At 43.0% G+C, this 23349-nt stretch overlaps 1 protein-coding gene across 1 annotated transcript; it reads left to right on the top strand.

Moving 5' to 3' along the window:
• Nucleotides 1–4999: 4999 nt before the first annotated feature.
• On the top strand, nucleotides 5000–6717 carry LOC146581702 (TBC1 domain family member 2A-like). The gene is made up of 4 exons (XM_085247153.1): nucleotides 5000–5170; nucleotides 5255–5440; nucleotides 6065–6186; nucleotides 6516–6717. The coding sequence occupies exons 1-4, from the start codon at nucleotides 5000–5002 to the stop codon at nucleotides 6715–6717; spliced, it is 681 nt and encodes a 226-aa protein (XP_085103279.1).
• The last annotated feature ends 16632 nt before the right edge of the window (nucleotides 6718–23349 follow it).

Below are 23349 nucleotides of genomic sequence, written 5' to 3'. Positions count from 1 at the left end.
ACAAACATACCAATCACCTTACACTTCATTGTCATTATGCTCTCAAAGACAACCAAGCCTGAGGGAAGGCAAAATCAGTAGGAAAATAACTTCACTACAAAATAATCCATTATGGTAAAGAGTTTATCAAATGAATGAGTAGCACTGCGAAGGTGACTGTGAAGAAAGGATGTATGCACATCATGTATTATTTTGAATTTACCCCCTATGTAGGCACTTGTGTCTTGCGGGGTTATTGACTCAGAGGATGTCCCCGCAGAGATGCCTTCGGCCACAGGGCGCCCACTGTTTTGGCTGAGGGCCAACTGCTCAGCCTCTGTGAGTGGTGGTGGTGGAGGACCCCCACCTGTTTTTCGGGCCTCTGCTTTTTTTCTAGTGGCCATAACGGGGTCACATTTGAGCATACAGAGTAAGCAAATATGTACTTGTAATGTGCTCAGATAATTTCAATAAGTGCTTACAGAAAGGAAATTAATGTAGCCTCTAACTGCAATCGATTTACATCGGACAAACAGACCAAGCACTATGGCTCATAATACAATTACACCTCACCTGTTTGGACTATATTTTTATATTTCATTTTTACTTGCTGCCAGGAACGTTTGGGGCCTGTTGGGTTGCACCTGCGCTCACATCACATCACAAAATAAAATGTATAAAATAACAAATAAAATAACATATGATAAAATAACGTGTTAAATGGGTGGAAATCCCTAGATCAATGTTTAAATTAACACTCACGCATTGACTCTGTCGGCTATGTTTTGCCATGCATGCTCCCTGTCTTTCGCAGCTGTGGCTGTGTTACTTTTTTCCGCGGAATTTGCGTGTTATCGGCATATGCTGCCATCAGAATTTCGGCCTCAAGCGCTGTAAAATACATTGACCACGCCTTCTTTCCCTCCGTCTCCATGGTGACTCGCTTAATCTGTGCTCCGCTTATCAGGGCTTTATGTATCCTCGTCCGCGCGCTTCACTTGGGGTTAAAGCAACTCCGCGTTGACTGAACTAATTGTTATCAGCCTTTCTGAAACCGAATATTCCGAGTTGGACAGTTCGGGGTTACTCAACCCTGAGTATCGTTTTTGACTCTGAGTTTTCTAAACCGGCTTCCTGAAACAGGGCCCAGAGAACAGACTGATGTGAGTACAGAACACACAGATACTCAGGAACAGATCCCAGTAAGCATGTCTGAGATGAGCAGCCAGTCACAGGAGAATGAACTCGACTGCGAGGCTGCAAGGTATCCTTCCAGAGTGAGAAAGAGGCCTGGGTATTTAAGTGAATATGTTACTGATAAGGAGGATTGTGATCAAGTACTTACAAACATGGATTATTGTTACAGAGCAATGTGTAACATTCCCCAAACATTCAAGGAAGCAATAACTTCATCTAACTCAGAGAAATGGGTCAGTGCAATGGATGAAGAGATGCAATCACTAAGAGAAAATGACACATTTACCTTAACCACTTTGCCTGAGGGTAAGAAGACAGTGGGGGGTAGATGGGTGTACGCAGTCAAAAACAATGTTGATGGATCTGAGAAGTACAAGGCACGTTATGTTGCTAAAGGATATAGTCAGAGGATAGGTGTGGATTATGAAGAAACATTTTCCCCTACTGCTAACCTGACTAGTATCAGAGTGTTGATGCAAAAGGCAGCACAAGAAAACATGCTTTTACACCAGATGGATGTTAAAGCTGCCTATCTTCATGCACCAATAGATTGTGAGGTATTCATGGAACAACCTGAGGGTTATGAGGTAAAATCCGACACAAATGAAAAACTGGTGTGCAAGTTGAAAAAGTCGCTATATGGGCTAAAACAATCAGGCCGGAATTGGAACAAGTTGTTGCATGAATATCTGAGTGAGAACAACTTTGTGCAAAACCCCGCTGACCATTGTGTTTACACAAAAATGACAGAAAATAAGAAGGTGATTCTGATTGTATGGGTAGATGACCTGATCATTGCTGCTAGTGATGAAAGTGAACTAACTGTTGTGAAGAAAATGCTTGCAGCAAAATTCAAAATGAAGGATTTGGGTAAACTGAGACATTTCATTGGTATAGATTTTGACCAGAGTGATAACTGTGTAAAAATGTCACAAAAACAATATGTGGAAAAAATACTTGAAAGATTCAACATGCAGGATTGTAAAGAAAGACAGACACCTTGTGAGCAAAAACTGAACTATGCTGATGATGCAGAAAAGATGAGTGATGTCAAAAGGTACAGAGAGGCAGTTGGTAGTCTGATCTATTTGGCTACATGCACAAGACCGGACTTGAGTTTTATAGTCAGTAAACTTTCACAGTACTTTACTGAGCCAACTGAAGACAAATGGACTACAGTAAAACATGTACTGAGTAGGGCTGGGCCATATTATACCGTTCACGGTAATACTGGTATAATGTTAGGCAACAATAGGAAAATGAAATATCGCGATAGAATATGAGTAAAACGCGCATGCGCAGTGCCTTTGTTTTCATACGCACATGGCCGATTGTTGAGTGAAACAGATGAACCAGAATTGGTTTGTAAAAATGGTGCAACTTCAGTGATGTGGAACTGGTTTGGTGTTTGTCCGTCAGATACACGACAAAGCACATTTTTTTGCAGAACATGCAAGCGGCCGTCGTTATTGTCGTATTTGTCGGACTAAGATGCTCTTAAATCTGGGAGTAATCTGGGTCCTAAACTCCTTAATTCTTCAGTTCAAACGAACACTGCAGCATCACTGAGCGTTAAAAACTGTCTAAATTCTTTCATCTTTAATAAAACGATCAGCATTGCTGCTTTACCAGGTGTAACTATGAAGTTTAACTTCCAGGCATCCATTAAAATAAAATTTATTACATTTAACGGAGTTAGAAGTTAGCGGGAAGCTAGCGGAAGTTAGCTCGCTAGTTACCTAAGCATGATATTGCATGTTCTGACTGAGAGATTTCTGAAAAAAATCAAACGCACAGCTCTGCTATCACTTCCAACATAAATGAAGACAGGAAACTAAACAGCAGTGACGTTTGTAGGGTTACTGAAGTTGGGCTAGCTGGTATATAATGATGTGCTACGTAATCGCTAGCGACACAGCTATGTTAGCATAACATAAACAGGGAAGCTGGAGGACGAACACTAACACTTTTCCACTTATAAAAGTTAACGTTAAGGTTCCTCATGGTTAGAGACAAATGCAATCGCATGGCAGGATGCTGTAAACAGACCAAACTTCAGTCAGGAGAACAACTGAGATAATCCATCCACAATACGAGGTTAGTCATTAATATACTGCAACAACATGGGAATAGAGCAGCTGCCAGAGAATTCAACATTAATGAATCAATGGTACAGAAGTGGAGGAAGCAAGAAGAATGAGTTTAATAAAGTTTGATTTATCTGACTGCTTTGTTTCGCTTGATGTGCGTTATAATCCCGTGCACCTTATGGTCCGAAAAATACGTATTGCATACTGCAGTTTAATTTTGCAAAGCACCTCTTTTTAACTTCAGTGGATATTATATATGGTTATGCTCAGGATATGTCAGCCCATTTCTACTGGAAATGCCTTTTGATTAAACTTTCAGCAAGGAATTTGTATTTGCACTGTTACATTTTTATAAAGCTTTAATGTACATAAAAACCAGCTTCTTATTTAAGTGAAAATAAATGGAAGGTTTTCTTTTTGCGCTAGTAATGTTGTGGAGTTGTATTTTGTCTCGCATCAATTATATCGTCAGTTATATCGTTATCGCAAATTTTCAAATATATATCGTGATAAATATTTTTGGCCATATCGCCCTGCTCTAGTACTGAGGTATCTGAAAGGGACAACCGAGAAAGAACTGTGTTACAGGAAATGTGACAACAAAGAACTGAGGTTGTGGGCATACAGCGATGCTGATTGGGCAGCTGATGTAACAGACAGACGGAGTACAACTGGTTATTGCATAAGCTTGTCTGTAGATGGTCCTTTAATCTCATGGAAAACCAAAAGACAACCTACTGTTGCATTATCTACCTGTGAAGCGGAGTACATGGCTTTAGCTGCGACCCTACAAGAAGTTTTGTACCTAATGCAACTGTTACAATGTATTGATGGACAAAAATATGCACCGCCAAAAGTTCATGAAGATAATCAGGGTGCAATTGCGTTGGCGAAGAATCCTGTGACGAGACAGAGATGTAAACATGTTGACATAAAGTACAACTTTGTGAGATCAACTGTGAGTGCAGGAAAAATAACTCTGGATTATTGTTCAACAGAAGAGATGGTTGCAGATGTAATGACAAAGCCTGCAACAAAAGTTAAGCTGTTCAAGTTTGAGAAGTTTATGTTTGGGCATTAACATGGTATACGAACATGTATACAGTACTGAGGAAGAAACCTTTTGTTTGTTGTATTTTTTGTTTACTTAAGAGCATCATAATATGAGAGCAAGTGGGGGTGTTGAAATAAGAAGAGAAAATGCTCTCAATTATGGAGACAGTCAAATGGTTTATTTATGTTTGATGTGTGCTTTACATTTGTGTGGCTGTTAATAAAGTTAGCGCGCTCTAGGGGGCGTATGCGTTCATCAAAAAATGGCCGAAGGCTGATGTGTGATTATTCCTCCCAAAATGTCGTTGATGAAGTTAGCTATGCACGTTAGATTTTACTGCGCATTTTCATACCTCTGCCAACAGAGTGCTTTATCCGCACCTGAGCACAGGTGGCTCCTCCTCCTTCCTGTTGGGAATGCTGGCGAGCACTCAGTAATCCTGTTCTGTTTCCAGCTGTGTGAGAAGAGTCGGACAGCTCCTAATCCTGCCTCCAGGCAGGTCCAGCTGGACCTTCACCGAACCCTGACGACCAATCAGCACTTCTCCTCGCTGTCCAGCCCCGCCCTCCAGCAGCTCCGCCGCATCCTTCTGGCCTTCTCCGGGCATAACCTTGCCATTGGCTACTGCCAGGTACTCAACAGGTCAGAACAAAAGTATAAATTTTATATCTGAGTTCTTATGTGGACCCGCCTTCCAGGCAGAACCTCACCTTCCATCAATGTCCACAGGTTAGCGGCCCTCGCTCTGCTGGTCCTCCAAAGTGACGAAGACGCCTTCTGGTGTCTGGTGGCAGTGGTGGAAGCCATCATGCCTCAGGACTACTACACCAAGAATCTGGTGGCCTCTCAGGTCAGCAGACACACTCACCTGCTTGCCTGCTGTGATCTGTTTTAGTGATCAGTGAGGCTGATCTCTGTGAGTCTTTGTGCTCAGGCGGACCAGCGCGTGCTGAAGGACTTCATGGCGGAGAAGCTTCCTCGCCTGGCATCTCACTTTGAGGATCACAACATTGACGTCTCTCTGGTCACCTTCAACTGGTTCCTGGTGGTTTTTGTGGAGAGTCTGCCCAGCGACATCCTGATGCCTCTGTGGGACGCCTTCCTGTATGAGGGTACCAAGGTACCATACACCCGAACACACCATGACAGAAATGCAGACAACACTTGAATGCACCACAGTAGTGTCCATGGAAACAAAAATGATTTTGTTTTCACCTTTAGATGTCTTTATTTACATTTTAGGAGTAATAAGACATTGTTTACTAAGCATGGGGAACTGTCATGTGACATGAAATAGGAGTGGGAAAGCAGATCATTCTAGTAACGACCTCACAGTCTACCACAAGCAGCGTAAATCCAGACGATGAGCGGGACAATGGCTTTGGGCTTGTTTCTGCAATGTGACAAATGCAGCACAGCTTTTACATCGTTTGTCTCAGGAAATAAAATCACAGTTCAGACACAGAAATATATACCACACAGGGATAAATGCTGACAACAGCTTCAGCCACGTAGATCCAACCCAAAAGTTTAATTTAAACTTAAAGCTCAACTACCAAGTAAGTTAATATTATCTGGCAACTGAGGAACCAAGTGGCTTATTGGAAATCGATCAGAGCTGTAATGAGTAAAGGGCCCAACTGCACCACAACTGAAAGAGTAATTTTATGACTCACCTCCTCAAAGTTTCCAATTAATTGTGTGGCGTGAGTGTCCTGTTATGAAATGCGTGTCTGTGCTGCAGGTGATCTTCAGATACACTCTGGCTCTGTTCAAATACAAAGAGGACGACATCCTGAAGATTCACGACAGCGTGGAGATCTACCAGTACCTACGCTTCTTCACAAAGACCGTCTCCAATGCCAGGTACGCACTCGCCTCCACCCGCCTTAATCTACGAGCTGTTACACTCTCAGAAGTGTAGCGGATGTAGCTGTTGAATCTTTGAGCTTCAAACCCTTTTTACTGAAATTTTGTGAGAAGTTTAAATTTCCCTGATCACAGTAACAACGATTTAAAGATTTTTAAGTATCTGCAGCTCTCGGATACATGTGGTCCAGTCAGTCCAGTATTTCCTGCTCAAACTGCAGTACCTGAAGTATCAAGCAGCATAAAACAGAAACACTCAAGCTGATCAGTTTCCAGTTCCTCTGTGTTGGTGATCGAGTCCTTTCCACCTGCGTGTGTCCATGCAGGAAGCTGACCAGCATCGCCTTCAACGACATGAACCCATTCCCCAGCCGGCTGCTGAGGAACCGGCGAGTGCTCCACCTGGAGCGCCTGCAGGCGGAGCTGCGTGAGCTGGAGGAGCAGCACAAGGAGGTCATCACCGAGAGCGTCGTACGGAAAGACAAAGAGCTCGACGTCATGGTGAGCGAGGACGACGAGGACCTCTGATCACACGGGACGCTTCAGCTGCTCACTTCGAGACGACGATGAGTTTTCCATGAGTTCAAGAGAATTTTACTAAACCGGCTGTTAACTGGTTTCCTTCACACCAAACACAGGATTGTGTCAGGTTCACCATCTCTACTAACACTACAAGGAAACAGACGCATACAGATTTAACTGCATCACATCTCTGAAACAAGCTTGCAGTAAACAAATGTGTACTGTGTTCACGTGTGTAATAAGTCAGGCTGCAGAAATGTGCAGATGTATTTCAGTGAATTCATTTGGATTAATATGTGATAGCTTATTTATTTCATTGCATCTTTTGCTTTATACCTAAAAATGCGTGACATTTCTAAATGTAGTCACATCCCTATGAAACATGGTTGATTATCAGCTGTAGTCACAGCTGGTGATAAAGTAATTAAAATGTCCAGCTATTCAAAAATAGGGCATTCTGCACAATGAGTTCTTTTTGGTACTTGAAGTATATTTTGATGCTGATGCTTCAGGGCATTGTGCTGCATTGTCGAAGCTCTCTGGGCTTCCGGTTAGAACGACCTCACAGTGTTTTATTTTGATCTGGTGTAAAGTGCATTGTGCAGAAATGACAGCATGATAGTCACATGCTACCGTGCTGACAGAGTCATTGTCGCGGGAGGTAAGACCCGCGGGGGAGGACTTTGTGTTTACATCAATGATGCCTGGTGTCGCGATTCTGTTGCGGTCTGCAAACACTGTTCACCAGTGCTGGAGTTAATGGTCATTAAGTGCCGGCCATTCTATCTACCGAGGGAATATACAGCCATACTACTGTGCGCTGTGTACATCCCTCCCTCCTCCAATGTCAACAACAGGAATGAGGCACTGAATGAACTGTACCAGCACATCAGTGAGCAGCAGACAGCCCATCCTGATGCTTTTCTCATCCTGGCTGGGGATTTCAATCATGCAGACTTAAAGTGCGTGTTTCCAAAAATACAACAACACATTGACTTTCCAACAAGGGGAAATAACACACTGGACTTTGTTTACACCACCGAGAGAGGAGCTTACAAAGCTTTTCCCCTCCCCCACCTCGGCGCCTCAGACCATATCACTGTCATGCTAATGCCTGCCTACAGACCGCTCGTTAAAGTCACCAAACCGGTTCGTAAGCAGATAAAAGTGTGGCCAGAAGGGTCTTCAGAGGCTTTACAGGACTGCTTCAACACCACAGACTGGAACATGTTTAAGCAGGCTGCCACCTATAACAACACCACTGACCTCCAGGAGTACGCAGAGACTGTTACTGCCTACATCAACAAGTGTATTGAGGATGTAACAGTCACGAAAACCATAACTGTCCGGGCCAATCAAAAACCATGGATGACAGGAGAGGTCTACAGGCTGCTGAAAGCTCGGAATGTTGCCTTCAGAGTTGGAGATGAGGCAAGCCTGAGGACAGCTAGGGCCAACCTTTCCCGTGGCATCAGAGAGGCTAAGAGACAGTACTCCAGGAAAATATCTCATCACTTCAAAGACAGCAGAGACTCACGGAGCCTGTGGCGGGGCATTCAGACCATCACAGAATACAAGCCCCCACCACAGACCTGTGATAGCACTATCCCCCTGCTGAACGAGCTGAACACTTTCTTTGCTCGCTTTGAAGTCCAAAACAGCACCACTGCACAGAAGACCCCACCCCCTCCTGGTGACCAGGTGATGACTCTGTCCCCGGACAGCGTGAGGAGATCCCTCAGCAGGATCAATGCACGTAAAGCTCCGGGTCCTGACAACATTCCTGGTCGTGTACTGAGAGACTGTGCAGTGGAACTCACTGATGTCTTCACAGACATCTTCAACATATCACTCATCCAGGCTGTCGTCCCCACATGTTTTAAAGCCACCACAATCATTCCGGTTCCAAAAAAGTCATCTCCCTCCTGCTTTAATGACTACCGTCCTGTTGCACTTACTCCCATCCTGATGAAGTGCTTCGAACGACTAGTCATGCAACACATCAAGACTGTCCTGCCCCCCTCCCTGGATCCCTTCCAGTTTGCCTATCGGCCCAACCGCTCAACCGATGATGCCATCTCCACTGCACTCCACTCAGCACTCACACACCTGGACAAAAAAGACTCATATGTTCGAATGCTGTTCATAGATTTCAGTTCAGCATTCAACACTATAATCCCCCAACAGCTCACTCAAAAACTGATCCAGCTGGGGCTCAACACCTCACTGTGCAACTGGCTGTTGGATTTCCTCACCGGAAGACCTCAAACAGTACGGGTCGGCAGTAACACATCCAGCACCATCATTTTAAACACGGGGGCCCCGCAGGGATGTGTGCTGAGCCCCCTCCTCTTCACTCTGCTGACCCATGACTGCACTCCATCATACAGCTCCAACCTCTTCATCAAGTTTGCGGACGACACAACGGTGGTGGGTCTCATTAGCAACAGGGATGAGACCGACTACAGAAGTGAGGTGAGACGCCTGGCCACGTGGTGTGCTGACAACAATCTCTCTCTGAATGTGGAGAAGACGAAGGAGATTGTTGTGGACTTCAGGAGAATGCACACCCAACATGCTCCTCTGACCATTGACGGAGCGTCTGTGGAGAGAGTGAGCAGCACCAAGTTCTTGGGTGTGCACATCACAGAGGATCTCTCCTGGACGTACAACACCACAGCACTGGCCAAGAAATCACAGCAGCGTCTCTTCTTTCTCCGCAAACTAAGAAGAGCAGGAGCACCAGCCCCCATCATGCACACTTTCTACAGAGGCACCATCGAGAGCATCCTGTCGAGCTGCATCACTGTGTGGTTTGGAGCCTGCAATGCGTCCTGTCATAGAACCCTCCAACGCATAGTGAGAGCTGCAGAGAGGATCATTGGTGTCTCTCTCCCCTCCCTCCAGGACATTTACAGCACCCGTCTCACTAAAAAAGCCCTTTGCATAGCGGCTGATCCCACGCACCCAATGCAAAGCTTCTTCAAGCTGCTGCCGTCGGGGAGGAGACTGCGGAGTCTCCAGGCCAGGACCAGCAGGCTGAAGGACCGCTTCATCCATCAGGCTGTCAGGAAGCTTAACTCCCTCCCGATTCTGCCCCCTCTCCCCTCTCTCCTCCACGGTCTCACTGAACTCTGTCACACACACTCACACACACACACTCTCTGACTCACTCACTGGCCTGCACCAGTTACCAGTCACTTTGTGGAGCATTGGACTGCCATTACCTCATAAGACTTTGTGTTACACTATCTCTTACCGTACACTACCAAATCTCCATTTGCACTATTTGCCTATTTGCACTACTCTGCCTGGTTTGCACTCAATGTCATTTACCCTTATATTGTATATTGTATAGCTTTCTTGTTATATGTAAAATTGTATTATATTATATAATTTTTTTTACTTTAAAATATTTTACTTGCATTTTTAATCACTCTTATATTTAAATGTTCATTTTCTATTTTATCTAGGGATTGAGAGTAACGAAGTTTCTATTCTCTGTATGTCCTGTACATGTGGCAGAATTGACAATAAAGTTGACTTTGACTTTTGACTTTGACATGATAAAACTGACTTTTCTTTTTTTTTTTTTTTTACTGGGTGTGCATCTTGTTCAAATGTCTTTTTCAGCATTTGTACATAAATATTCTGTATATAAATATTTGATTTTCATTTATTTTACAGAGTCCTTTATTTTGTTTCACAAATATGACATTCATGTCAAATGACATCTGCAGACTTTATAATGACCAGCAGGGGGCAGTGTATTGCAGTCTATGAGAACATTTACTGAGACCTGTTTCATGCACTAGTTTCATGTCTCATTGAATCCAACATGATGTTGATTTTGTAAATTAAGGTCACATGTTCATCACATCTAATTTCAAAACACTGATCAATTTTTTTAAAAAATGAATTCCATACCAATTGCAGGAATAAAATAGGAATAAATAACAAACGAGAAATACATACAAAACAAGAGAAAGGCACACATGAGAGAACAGGTCACATGACAGCACAGCATTATCTACCCACAATTTGAACTAAATAACAGATAGCACAGGCAATGAAAACAAACGGAAATCAGAATAAATTTAAAAACTTTTATTGATGTTAACTTGAAGTGCTGAATTAGCCCTGTTGTCAGTTCAAATCACTTCAATCTATAGCGCACTTTAAGGTCTTTAGACCTTGAAAAGTAATACACTGCAAGGTAAGCTTGCAGCATCTTACTTTAAGGTCAACTGTGAAACTTTGTGGAAAGCCTGAGACAAGTTGATGAGTCAGTGAAGCGCACTTCCTTCTGATGACGGCTATACTGAGGTGAGTTTTTAAGCATATCCTGAACTTTATTCATTATTAGACTTCTGACACCTGGCAAATAAACTCTCACGCGATATGAGAACATAACAGCAAAAAGCCAGTAGCTGGTACATGAATGGATAAAAATTGGATCCCTCTTAGATTGAATTGGTTGCCCTCTTATATTACGTTGTTTTGAACCTAACCGCATCCACTGAATTAATGCAGTTTTCAGGACAGTAAAAACAGAGAACTCTGATATACACAATTTCTGATTGCTGATAGTGTTTCTTAATGCAAAATGGGCTTCCATTTAAAATGCAATTGCTTTATGTTCGATCTTTAGTGAAGAAGGGTCATTTTTGATTCTGTGGACAAGGGATGCAAATGGAATGTGAAGGCAACAGGTAGTAGGGTGAATTAGGGTTTCGTGTGGTCTTCAGTGCATGAATTTTATTGCCACTTTATTTCAACTTTTCATTAATGTACTCAAAAGAAAAACAAGAACCACAAAGGAGATTCTTGTGATTCTTGTTTGTGCTATCTGTTTGTGAAAGAAAGCACATTTTACCACATCATACTGTGTTTGCTGCCATTTATTTTACTCGTCCTGCCTGAGTGTCTGGGCTGCGTTTGTCTGTGCACCTTTGTTCTGGCCTTCTGCTGATGGGTTTCACATGCTGGGCTTTCCCTCTTGGTCCACACCCAGCAGCCTGCTGCTGACCACACACAGCCTACAAACTGATCCATCCATGCATCCATCCATGCATGCATGGCCTGGTTATTGTTGAGTTATCACCTCCAGCTCCTTGCTCATAACCAGGTAGATACTGGGCTGGGCCTGATCTCTGAGCTCAATAACAATGACAAAAATGCCAAACACTTTACTCTTCATGGTAAAAAATGTTTATAATACAGTAAAAACTGGATGTAGCCAAAATCAGTGTTTTATATACAGTGTAAGTGAACAACATTGCTACACTGCTGGTGTTTGATTGATAGAGGCTTTCTTTATAAGAACTATGATATCATTTCTTTTGCTGATTAACAGTTTTTATATAATTTTTATATCATATATAGCTTTCAAGAAGCCAAAGATCACTGGACGAAAAGACTACAGACCTGTGGCTCTGACATCTGGTCAGGAAGTCTTTTGAGCGCCTGGTTCTCTCCTATCTTAAGACCCTCACGGCCCCCCTCCTGGACCCCCTGCAGTTTGCATACAGAGCCAACAGGTCTGTAGACGATGCCATCAACATGGCCCTACACTTTGTCCTGCAGAATCTATGCTGGGATCCTGTTTGTGGACTTCAGCTCTACCTTCAACACCATCCTTTCAGACCTTCTTCAAGGATTGCTTTCCCAGATGAATGTGCCTGATCCCATCTGCCGGTGGATCACTGACTTCCTGACGGACAGGAAGCAACCAGTGAGGCTGGGGAAGAATGTCTTGGACTCCCGGACCATCAGCACGAGCTCCCCTCAGGGCTGTGTTCTTTCTTCTATGCCCTTCTCCCTGTAAACCAACTGCCGCACCTCCAACCACCAGTCTGTCAAATTAATTAAGCTTGCAGATGAACAAAGCTGTAGTTTTTGTATTTTTAAATATTAAGATAAGATAAGATAAGATAAGATAACCTTTATTAGTCCCACACGTGGGAAATTTGTTTTGTCACAGCAGGAAGTGGACAGTGCAAAAGTTATGAGGCAAAAATTAGAATACAATAAGAATAAATACAGTACACAACTGTACAGAATAGAATAAAATAAAATACTATATACAGTAGAATAAAATAAAATAAATATACAATAAGATAAAAATAGAATACAAATACAAATACTATATACAACTGAGTAAAAATACAACGATGACAGAAAGGATTATTGCACTTAGTATTATTGCATATGTATGGATGTGTGTGCTTGATCAGTTAAAGTCTTTATTATGGAGTCTGACAGCAGTGGGGAGGAAAGACCTGCGAAATCTCTCCGTCCCACACCGTGGGTGCCGCAGTCTCCCACTGAAGGAGCTGCTCAGTGCTGTCACAGTCTGCTGCATGGGGTGGGAGATGTTGTCCATCAGGGATGACAGCTTAGCCGCCGTTCTCCTGTCACTCACCACCTCCACTGGGTCCAGAGGGCATCCTAGAACAGAGCTGGCCCTTCGGATCACCCTGTTCAGTCTCTTCCTGTCCCCAGCAGAGATGCTGCCGCCCCAGCAGACCACACCATAAAAGATAGCAGAAGCCACAACAGAGTCATAGAATTTCTTCAGGAGTGGGCCCTCCACTCCAAACGACCTGAGTCTCCGCAGCAGGTACAGCCTGCTCTGCCCTTTCCTGTAGAGGGCGTCTGAGTTATGAGTCCAGTCCAGTCTATTGTTCAGATGAACACCAAGGTACCTGTAGCTGTCCACAGCCTCAATGTCCATACCCTGGATGTTCAGTGGTTGCAGTGGAGAATGCTTGTGCCTGCGGAAGTCTACCACCAGTTCCTTGGTTTTACTGGCGTTGATCTGGAGGTAGTTCAGCTGGCACCAGTCCACAAAGTCTTGGGTCAGACCTCTGTACTCCTTGTCGTCCCCATCAGTGATGAGGCCGACTATTGCAGAGTCATCAGAGAACTTCTGCAGGAAGCACTGGGTGGAATTGTGGGAGAAGTCTGCAGTGTAGATGGTGAAGAGGAACGGAGCCAGAACCGTTCCCTGTGGGGCCCCCGTACTGCAGACGACCCTGTCCGACACACAGCCCTGAGTCCTCACATACTGTGGTCGGTCGGTGAGGTAGTCCAGGATCCAGGTAGTGAGGTGATGGTCCACTCCAGAGTTCACCAGCTTGTCCTTTAGAACCGAGGGAAGAATGGTGTTGAAGGCACTGGAGAAATCAAAGAACATGATTCTCACAGTGCTTCCAGCGGTCTCCAGGTGAGCGAGGGAACGATGTAGGAGGTGAATGACGGCATCATCCGCTCCAATGCCAGGCTGGTAGGCAAACTGAAGTGGGTCCAGTGATGAGCTTATTAGGCGCCGAAGCTGAGCCAGGACCAACCGCTCCAGGGTCTTCATCAGGTGGGATGTCAGAGCCACCGGCCTGTAGCTGTTGAGGTCCTTGGGGCGTGAAGTCTTTGGCACTGGTACAACACAGGAGGTTTTCCAGAGCTGTGGGACTCTTCCCAACCTCAGGCTCAGGTTGAAGAGGTGCTCCATCACCCCACACAGTTGGTCCGCGCAGGACCTGACGACCCTCGAGCTGATGCCATCTGGACCCACTGCCTTCTTGCCATTAATCCTCCTCAGTTCCCTCCTAACCTGGGTGGTTGAGAGAGACAGGCTGGAGCCTTGTGTTGAGTGTGTATTGGATGCTGTTGTTGGGGGTGGGGGGGAGTGAGCAGGGTGAATAGAGGAGGTGTGAAGTGTCTGAGGTGGAACAGCAGCAGTGGGGGTGGGTGAGTCTGCAGCCGATGTTGCAGACTGCCTCATGGCTGAGTCAAATCTGTTGAAGAAATGATTCAGTTCATTTGCCCATCTCACATCCCTCCCAGGCAGAGAGTTCTGCTGTTTGTGGCCCGAGATGGTTCTGAGGCCTCTCCAGACTTCACCAACGTTGTTTTGTTGAAGCTGGTTCTCCATCTTCTGCCTGTAGCTCTCCTTCCCATTCCTTATCAGTCCCCTCAGCTCTCTCTGCACCCTTTTCAACTCCTCTTTGTCTCTGGATTTGAAGGCCCTCCTCTTCTGCTTGAGGACAGCTTTAATTTCTGGGGTAATCCAAGGTTTGTTGTTGGAGAAACACCGTACAGTCCTGGTAGGTACAGTGTTATCCACACAGAAGTTTATATAGTCAGTAATGCATGTAGTAAGGCTGTCGATGTCCTCACCGTGGTCATCACAAATCACCTCCCACACAGTCGACTCAAAACAATCCTTAAGAGCCTCCTCGCTCTCCTCTGACCATCTCTGTACTGTGCGGGTGGCTGGTGGCTCCCTGCGCACTAAGGGCTCATACACAGGGACAAGGTGCACCAGGTTGTGATCAGATCTGCCCAGGGGAGGGAGAGGTGATGAACTGTATGCCTCTTCTGCATTGGCATACAGTAAGTCCAGTGTTTTATTGACTCTGGTTGGGCAGGTCACATACTGGGTGAAGGTGGGCAGTGTGGAGTCCAGTGAGGCATGATTGAAGTCCCCTGATATTATGAGAAGGGCTCTCGGTGATTGTGTTTGCAGTCTGCTGACCACAGAGTGGAGAGAGTCACAGGCTGCATCCGCGTTGGCCGAGGGGGGGACATACGCTGTTATCGCGATAACATGCGAGAACTCCCGGGGCAGGTAGTACGGACGCATGCTAACGGCTAACAGCTCAATGTCTTTGCTGCAGAGTTGCTCTTTTACAGTGATGTGCCCAGGGTTACACCATCTGTCGTTCACAAAAACTGCCAGTCCCCCTCCTTTCCTCTTACCGCTGTCTCTGGTCCTGTCCGCTCGCAGCAGCTGGAATCCCGGTAGTGTCACGCTCGTGTCCGGAGTTAGCGAAGTTAGCCACGACTCCGTTAGCGCAATTTAATTAGATTAGATTAGATTAGATTAGATAGAACTTTATTAATCCCTCGGGTGGGTTCCTCTGGGAAATTCGATTTCCAAAAAAGCACAGCACCGACAGAAGTTACAGAGTTATACACACACACATATATATAAATACAGAGACAATATAAATAAAATATACGAAGGGGATAAATATAATAAATAGGAATAAAAATAAAAATACAAGTGAATTGCACATTTCAAGTATTGAGTCTATTGCACCGTTGACTATTTACAAAAGGTATTGCACAGTGAGGTGAAGAGGCACTACAGCTTAGTTGTTCCCCCCTCCTTTGTCCTCCTGTTTCCCCTCCCTCTCCCCTCCAGAGAGGAGTTAAGCAGTTTGATGGCGTGTGGGACAAAGGAGTTTTTAAGTCTGTTAGTTCTTGTCTTTGGGAGAAGCAACCTGTCACTGAACAGACTCTTCTGGTTGTTAATGGCCGTGTGCAGAGGATGCCTGGCATTGTCCATAATGTCCATCAGTTTCTTTAATGTCCTTTTCTCTGCCACTGTCACCAGAGTGTCCAGCTTCATGCCGACCACAGAGCTAGCCCTCCTGATCAGTTTCTCCAGCCTGGATGAGTCCTTCTTTGCTGTGCTGGTCCCCCAGCACACCACAGCATAGAAAAGTACTCCAGCAACCACTGACTGGTAAAACATCCTCAGGAGCTTCCTGCAGATGTTAAAAGACCTCAGCCTCCTGAGGAAGTACAGTCGGCTTTGGGCTTTTTTATACAGGTGCTCTGTGTTGCATGACCAGTCCAGTTTATTGTCCACCCACAGCCCGAGGTACTTGTACTTGTTGACCACCTCCTAATTGAGACATTATTTATATTATTTCACTTTCAATGTGAAAAATGCTGTAAAAACGTTGAAAATAATGGTCACCCCTGTTCGCTGCAATGTAAAATAGTACAACTGCTGTCAGCCTTCATTAAGTTGCATCATTTAAACATTTGCATATTTTTATTCAACTTCTGCAGGATGCTTTGATGAAAGACTCCCTTTTCCCAAGTAGAGGCTTTACTAGAGGTCACAGGAACAGCGCTGCTGTTTTGGATGCGGAAAAATGTTGTCTTTCACTCTACCTGAGCTCAGTGTCCCAGTAAGGGCTCCGCCTCATTGTAGCTGACGCTGAAATGTTTGTGTGGGTTGCCATGACAACACCAGAAGTGCATCTGAGATCGTGTCCAAATTCATGGGCTGCATCCTCCTGAGGACTCGGTGTTCTGACAAAACGTCTTACTTTGGCAAAACGTCCTACCGTAAGTAGTTCATGCGTTCTCGGCGGCTCTAGTGACCCTCGAACTCTCGGCTAGCTATCGAGGTGGTGGATAACGTACGTCTCCCCCACAAGAGCACGAATCTACAACATTTCTACTACTGTTTTTACAAGGCGTACACGGTAAAAACAATATGCTGTTATTTGTTAAGCACTTGTGCACCTTGTGAAAAGAAATAAGTGGCTGAGATGGATGTCATATGTGCTATTGATATTATTTTACTCGTTTCTAGTTTTCACGGTGCTCCATGATTGTGAGAGGAATAAAAAAGAATTGTGGACATCAGTACGAAGCATGGATTCTTTTGACCAGAGTAGATACACTGGTCCCTTGAATATACTAATCTTTTTGAGGTGGGTGACTGTTCCTGTGTATTTACAGAAACAATGGTTGTGATAACCTCAGCTGTTTCAGAGGGTGACTGTTCGTTGCTTTGCGCACTTTTAAATCTGTATACAATGGTTTGTTCCCTTTTTGTGTTCTGAGGTTTAAACAAAGATGTACTAGATGTATTATACCGGTCCCTCGAATCTACAAATCTTTTAGATGTGGATGACTGTTCATTTTCATCTGTGTTTACAGAAACACTGGGTGTTGGAACCTCAGTAGTTTCTTTTTGGCTGACAGACTCTGGAGCTGTACAAGAGGAATAAAGAGCTGCAATGCTTTTGTGAACCTGACCTGGGAAGGGAGAGAAATATATTTTTGTTTTGTTTTTGTTTGTCTTCTTGTTTTATTTTATTCCTTGTGGGATTTGGATCCAACAAGTAAAGTGTGCATATTATGCACACACACAAACACACATGCAGCTATTACCATTTCTTGTATTCTTGAATAAAGACATTGATCTGACACATTTAAAATGCAGCCAATTGTTTTTATTGTTATATTATTAAGAAAAAAGAAAAGGTGGGGGTGGGGGGATGTAAAGAAGAGCTTAAAGGAAAGGGCTAGAGGAGAGAAAACCCCAACAATTAGCAGGGCATTTTTTTACTTGGACAAATTGTTAATAAAGTTTCCATATCTGTAACAATGATGACAGTATAATTGTTTATAAACAATTATATTGACAATTATATGTGTCCAGTATGTTGGCTCATTTTCTTTTACTTTTTGCATTTGAAAATAAAAGTTGGGCTGATTTTGACACCATTACAAGAAGTGTTGTTAATGATTCTTTTTGAATTAAAATCAGGTTACCACAAATTGTTTTTTAATTTAATTTCATTTGAAATGTTTGTCAGTGGGTAAACAATTCGTAATGCAAAGTCAGAAACATCGAGTTATTCTTGTACTGCATGCTTGCAATAAATAAGTTGTCCTAACAGTCAGTCAAAGGAGCTTGGAAAGAAAAGCGTCTGGACTTCTTTGAGTTGAAGTGACTGATATATATATTTTTTGTCTGTTTGTTTTGTTGGTTTTTGTTTTTTGCCCTTTATCACCATTCCTCTTCCCTGCTGTTTTTCTTTCCCTCTTTCTTTCTCCCCTTTCTTTCCCCCAGTCATGTCTGTCCTATGTGTAGCAAGTGAAAATAAAATAAACAATAAAAACAAAGGTGAATCAAATAGACCAATACGGCAAGGCCGGGATGGTCCATTTGGTAAAGTAAATCCGTTAGTTATATTTAACATAATGTTAAATGGCAACATTCTGTTTACAATGTTACCATTTCACATTGTGTTAAATGGTAACATTCTGTTTACAATGTTACCATTTCACATTATGTTAAATGGTAACATTCTGTTTACAATGTTACCATTTCACATTGTGTTAAATGGTAACATTCTGTTTACAATGTTACCATTTTACATTGTGTTAAATGGTAACATTCTGTTTACAATGTTACCATTTTACATTATGTTAAATGGTAACATTCTGTTTACAATGTTACCATTTCACATTATGTTAAATGGTAACATTCTGTTTACAATGTTACCATTTCACATTATGTTAAATGGTAACATTATGTTTACAATGTTACCATTTTACATTGTGTTAAATGGTAACATTCTTTTTACAATGTTACCATTTCACATTGTGTTAAATGGTAACATTATGTTTATGATGTTACCATTTTACATTATGTTAAATTGTCAGTAGGCCTGGTACCGGAACCGGTACTGGACCCCCTTTTACTTTCAGCCATCAGAAGAGGGTACACTGTGGTCATAACAATACTCAGACTGTAGCATTTAAAGGTCCCAAAGTGTACCAGGAAAATATCCCCCGCACGATTACACCAGCAGCCTGAATTGTGAATGTGAGGGAGGATGGATCCATGCTTTCATGTTGTTCACTCCAGGCTGATATAAAAATGATATAACTAATACTACTTCTACTAATAATGACAATAACAACAAAATAATAATAATAATAATGTCAAAAATACCAGTAATAATAATAACAATAACAACATAAACAACAACATTACTACTAATAATAATAAAGATAAACAAATGTATTAAAAAATTAATAATGATAATAATAATAAAACTGATCATAACAGTAACAATATCAATCATAACAACAACAGTACTAACAACAATAATAACAATAACAATGAAGGTGTTGCTGCAGATCTGAGTCCCGACTCTGCTGCCTTTCTAGTGCGGCAAAGAAAGTAAGAAATAGAAAAAGAAAAACACAAATAAACTGAGTGTGAGGGTTTTTCTACAAGTTACACTGAATATTTGCACAGACATGCTGACTGTTTGCTGGGAGACGTCACCTGTCTTTTATAGAATAGCAGGTAAGCTGTTCTCTGCCGCTGCTCACACACAGACTCACACGTGGTCTGGCAGACCAACTCGTCATCGTACGTGAGCCGGCTGTCTGTGACGTCGTCTCTTCCGCTCATCTGGTGAACGCCGTCACAGACGTAATGTCCTGAGAGGAGAAGGCGCACTTATTAACGTCTCATAAACTTTCAAAGCTGACCTGCATTCAGCACATGTGTCTGAAAGCACCCACTCACCGCTGTAAGCTGAGGAGCCCAAACGACTGATCACGCTGACCAACAAATAGCGAGCAGTTTACTGGGAGAGGGCAGCGGCACCACCCGTTAGCTTAGAAATGGGCTCCATCCATACTTGAAATGAATGGTGTGCCTTTTCCCTTACCTCTTCAGTAAAGGCTGTGTCCTGGCTGATCACCAGCTGCTGTGTCAGAACAATGGGGCTGTTCTTCTTCTCCACGGTGAACGATGGAGTGAACGTAAACCACTTCAGCTGGAGGATCAGCACACTGAAAGAGATGAGACAAAGAGGAGAGGCTCAAAGGAAGACGCAAGGAGGACATGACATGAACAAAACTGACACCGACTGAACTGTGGTGGTTTGAGGCCTTTGGGGACCGATTTGAGGTTACTCACTTTGGCAGGTTCAAGAACAACAGCTCCTCTTTGATCTTCTTAGCTCCGCACTGGCATTCGTAGTCCAACAGGCCGCCCTGCAGCAGGGAGCAGGAGGAACAGGTGCATTAGAGTTAAACTCTTTTACAGATGAATTCACATATTCGTGGGAGCAAGCCTGTTCACAGAATAGAGTCTAAACGAGCTCTTACTTTCAGACTCCAGCCCCGCCCTTCAGCAGCATCCTGCTGGCTGGCACAACCTTGCCATTGGCTGCTGCCAGGGACTCAACAGGTTAGAACAAAAATATAAATATTATATCTGAGTTCTTATGTGGACCCGCCTTCCAGACACAACGTCACCTTCCATGAATGTCCACAGGTTAGCGGCCCTCGCTCTGCTGGTCCTCCAAAGTAAGAAAAAATGAGAAAAAATAAGGAGCAGACCAAGCAAAAGAGGGTATTTAAAGAGACAGTGCTCTTAAGGTTCATTTTTGGCGAGTTTTATTATCTAAATGTCATTGTGTCACTTTCTTATGAGGCTTCAGTGAACTGAAAAAGCTTCTGGGATGAGAAGCGAAACGTCTTCAAAAAAGTTAAAGAAGTCCGGTTGCTTTTTTCCCCCAAGCTCCTTAGAGTTCTCTGAAAATGGTCAGGTAGAAGGACTGGACTGAAAATGAGTAAAAAAGCAGCCAAAGCCCAAGGAAGTTGAAAGATTGGAAACTATTGCTGAGGTCATGTCAGTGTAAAAAGTTACCTACAAGTCTGGCACCTTGGAAGCAAAACATAAAGAAATAAGGTGTAAGGCCAAATGTTTGGTCCTGCAGCCAACCGGACCATGAAATATAGAGCACAGGTGAACAAAGTGAGGCAGCAGTTTGCTGATTTCCACCTTGTGCCTTTCATGTTGATCAGCTTAGTAGTTTGCCAGCTTTCTAGCTGTTAAAGACTTTTGGCGAGAGGTTATTCATATTTGAACTCTAATTGAACCCCTCTTTTTTACTGTTTTTTTGTTTGTTTGTTTTTGGGGTTTTTTGTTGTCTTAGATGGCCTGACTCAGCAGGTGGGGGCAGTTTCTGAGTTCACCTTCGTTCAAACAGTGCAGAAATGGTTTCGCTATGCTCCAGACCGGATGGGTGGTGCAGGACGCCCGATATCCAGCCCCGTCATGGAGTAAACTAAAAACAGTAAATAATACATTTAACAAACAAGCAAGCTCTAAATTCAAGCGGAGAGACTGCAGACGTAGCCGCACCATTCCAGGAATTTTTGGTTAGCATGAGGGGTCTAGCCAGGACCCTTACTGGATTCTTGGTGGGAATCGAACGTGCGACTCCAAAGATGTGTAGTATTACCACTACACTATCCAGCTGCGCTACACTATCCAACAAAAGAAGTTTTTAGAAAATTTGATAAAGTCTGATGCTTAATATTGTAGGGATATTAATATCCCTACAATATTAATACGGATTAATAACACAGAGAAGTCATACTTCTGTTATGACAGAATTAATTGGGTAAATTATATTTACAATTGTAACATTGTAAACTTAATGTTATGATTTTACATTATATTAAATTGTAACATGATGTAAAATCGTAACATTGTAAACTTAACGTTACAATTTTACATTATGTTTCAATTTAACATAATGTGAAATTGTAACATTGTAAACATAATGTTACAATTGGAACATCAGTCCATCTATCCATGCATCTTCATCCGCTTTATCCGAGGCCGGGTCGCGGGGGCAGCAGCCTAAGCAAAGAGGCCCAGACCCAACACGCTGTGTACTCACCTTTGCTAAGTACATGTGAGATCTTGAATAAAAAAAACAAAACAAAACACACTTTTCTTTTCTGTTTTATTGAAAGCACTTTACAGAAAGTGTAATTGTTTGTAATGAAGAAAGAAATAGGTAGGTTTGCATGTGTAATTAGCAGAGGTGTGGACTCGAGTCACATGACTTGGACTCGAGTCAGACTCGAGTCATTAATTTTATGACTTTAGACTTGACTTGAAATAATGTTCTAAGACTTGTGACTTGACTTGGACTTTTACACCAATGACTTGGGACTTGAATTGGACTTGAACCGGTTTACTTGAAAAGACTTGATATTTTACCCCAAATATAAAATTTAACATGCATATTATATAGAGATTGAAAATGTGACGTCATTCACGGGTAGAACCGCAAAGGATTCTGGGAACTCGTGGCAAGCGGTCAAGCGGTACTAGCGCACGCAGGCTTTCAATTAAAATCAGTTATACAGCGATAAAAAGAAACACAAAAATGTCAAGAAGCTGTTGTATTATTAACTGCAATAGCCGGTCGCATGACAGCCACGGGAAGCCGACGGGTAAAGAGATCGGTTGTTATCGGATTACGTCGTTGAAGAGAAATTGTTCGAGCCATGTTTCCGAAGTAACAAAGAGGCGACTGGATTGCAGCCATTCAAAGACCAATTATAACGTCCCAGAACACTCCAGCTCACAGGTTAGTCTGCTCCAAGCATTTACACGAAGGTCAGTGTTTTTTAGTAGTTAATACGTCATTTTCATAACATAATTAGTGATATAGGTTACAAGCAAGTCTGGCGCTGAACAGAAATTGTCGCGCTATGCTCCTTTATTTATTGTGCATAAATAGTGAATTGTCCTGACACAATATTGCGTTTCGCTTCTGTTATTATGGTACATTGACAAAAACATATACTTTTATTCACAGGATAAAACAGGTTTTTTGTATCACTAATTGCCCAGTACGATTACAGCATACAATATTATTGTCACTGCTACATTTCTGTGATGCTACCAGAAATTATTTCCACTGCTAATTAATTACCCTTGAGCTCAAAGGTCCTATTAATAAACGGTTAACGAATGTGTATTTATGACGACGATTTGTGAGACTGGTAAACTTATGATACGTACGATGGTCTTTCGTTCTACACGGTGCGTTTCAAGGTCCTGCACCCATCCGTCGGTAAACTGTACCTGGACTTGTTGCAGTGACCGGAAGTTACTAAACTTCATGAGTGTATGCACTCACACCAAGAAGCGTATAATTATAAATATGCATATAAATATGCTACGATGAGATAGCTGACTTCATCTAACTAGCA

The sequence above is a fragment of the Mchenga conophoros genome, linkage group LG2 (assembly GCF_057382185.1).
Source record: "Mchenga conophoros isolate Kocher_MC1m ecotype Shallow Benthic linkage group LG2, M_conophoros_male_GT1.1, whole genome shotgun sequence".
NCBI classification, from domain to species: Eukaryota; Metazoa; Chordata; class Actinopteri; order Cichliformes; family Cichlidae; genus Mchenga; species Mchenga conophoros.
This window is presented reverse-complemented; position numbering and strand designations above follow the sequence as displayed.

Excerpts from the sequence above, each read along its gene's own strand:
- LOC146581702 (XM_085247153.1), top strand. The coding sequence starts at position 5,000 with ATGTGGACCCGCCTTCCAGGCAGAACCTCACCTTCCATCAATGTCCAC. Across the intron at positions 5,171-5,254 it reads AGAATCTGGTGGCCTCTCAG|GCGGACCAGCGCGTGCTGAA; the intron begins GTCAGCAGACAC and ends CTTTGTGCTCAG. Across the intron at positions 5,441-6,064 it reads TCCTGTATGAGGGTACCAAG|GTGATCTTCAGATACACTCT; the intron begins GTACCATACACC and ends TCTGTGCTGCAG.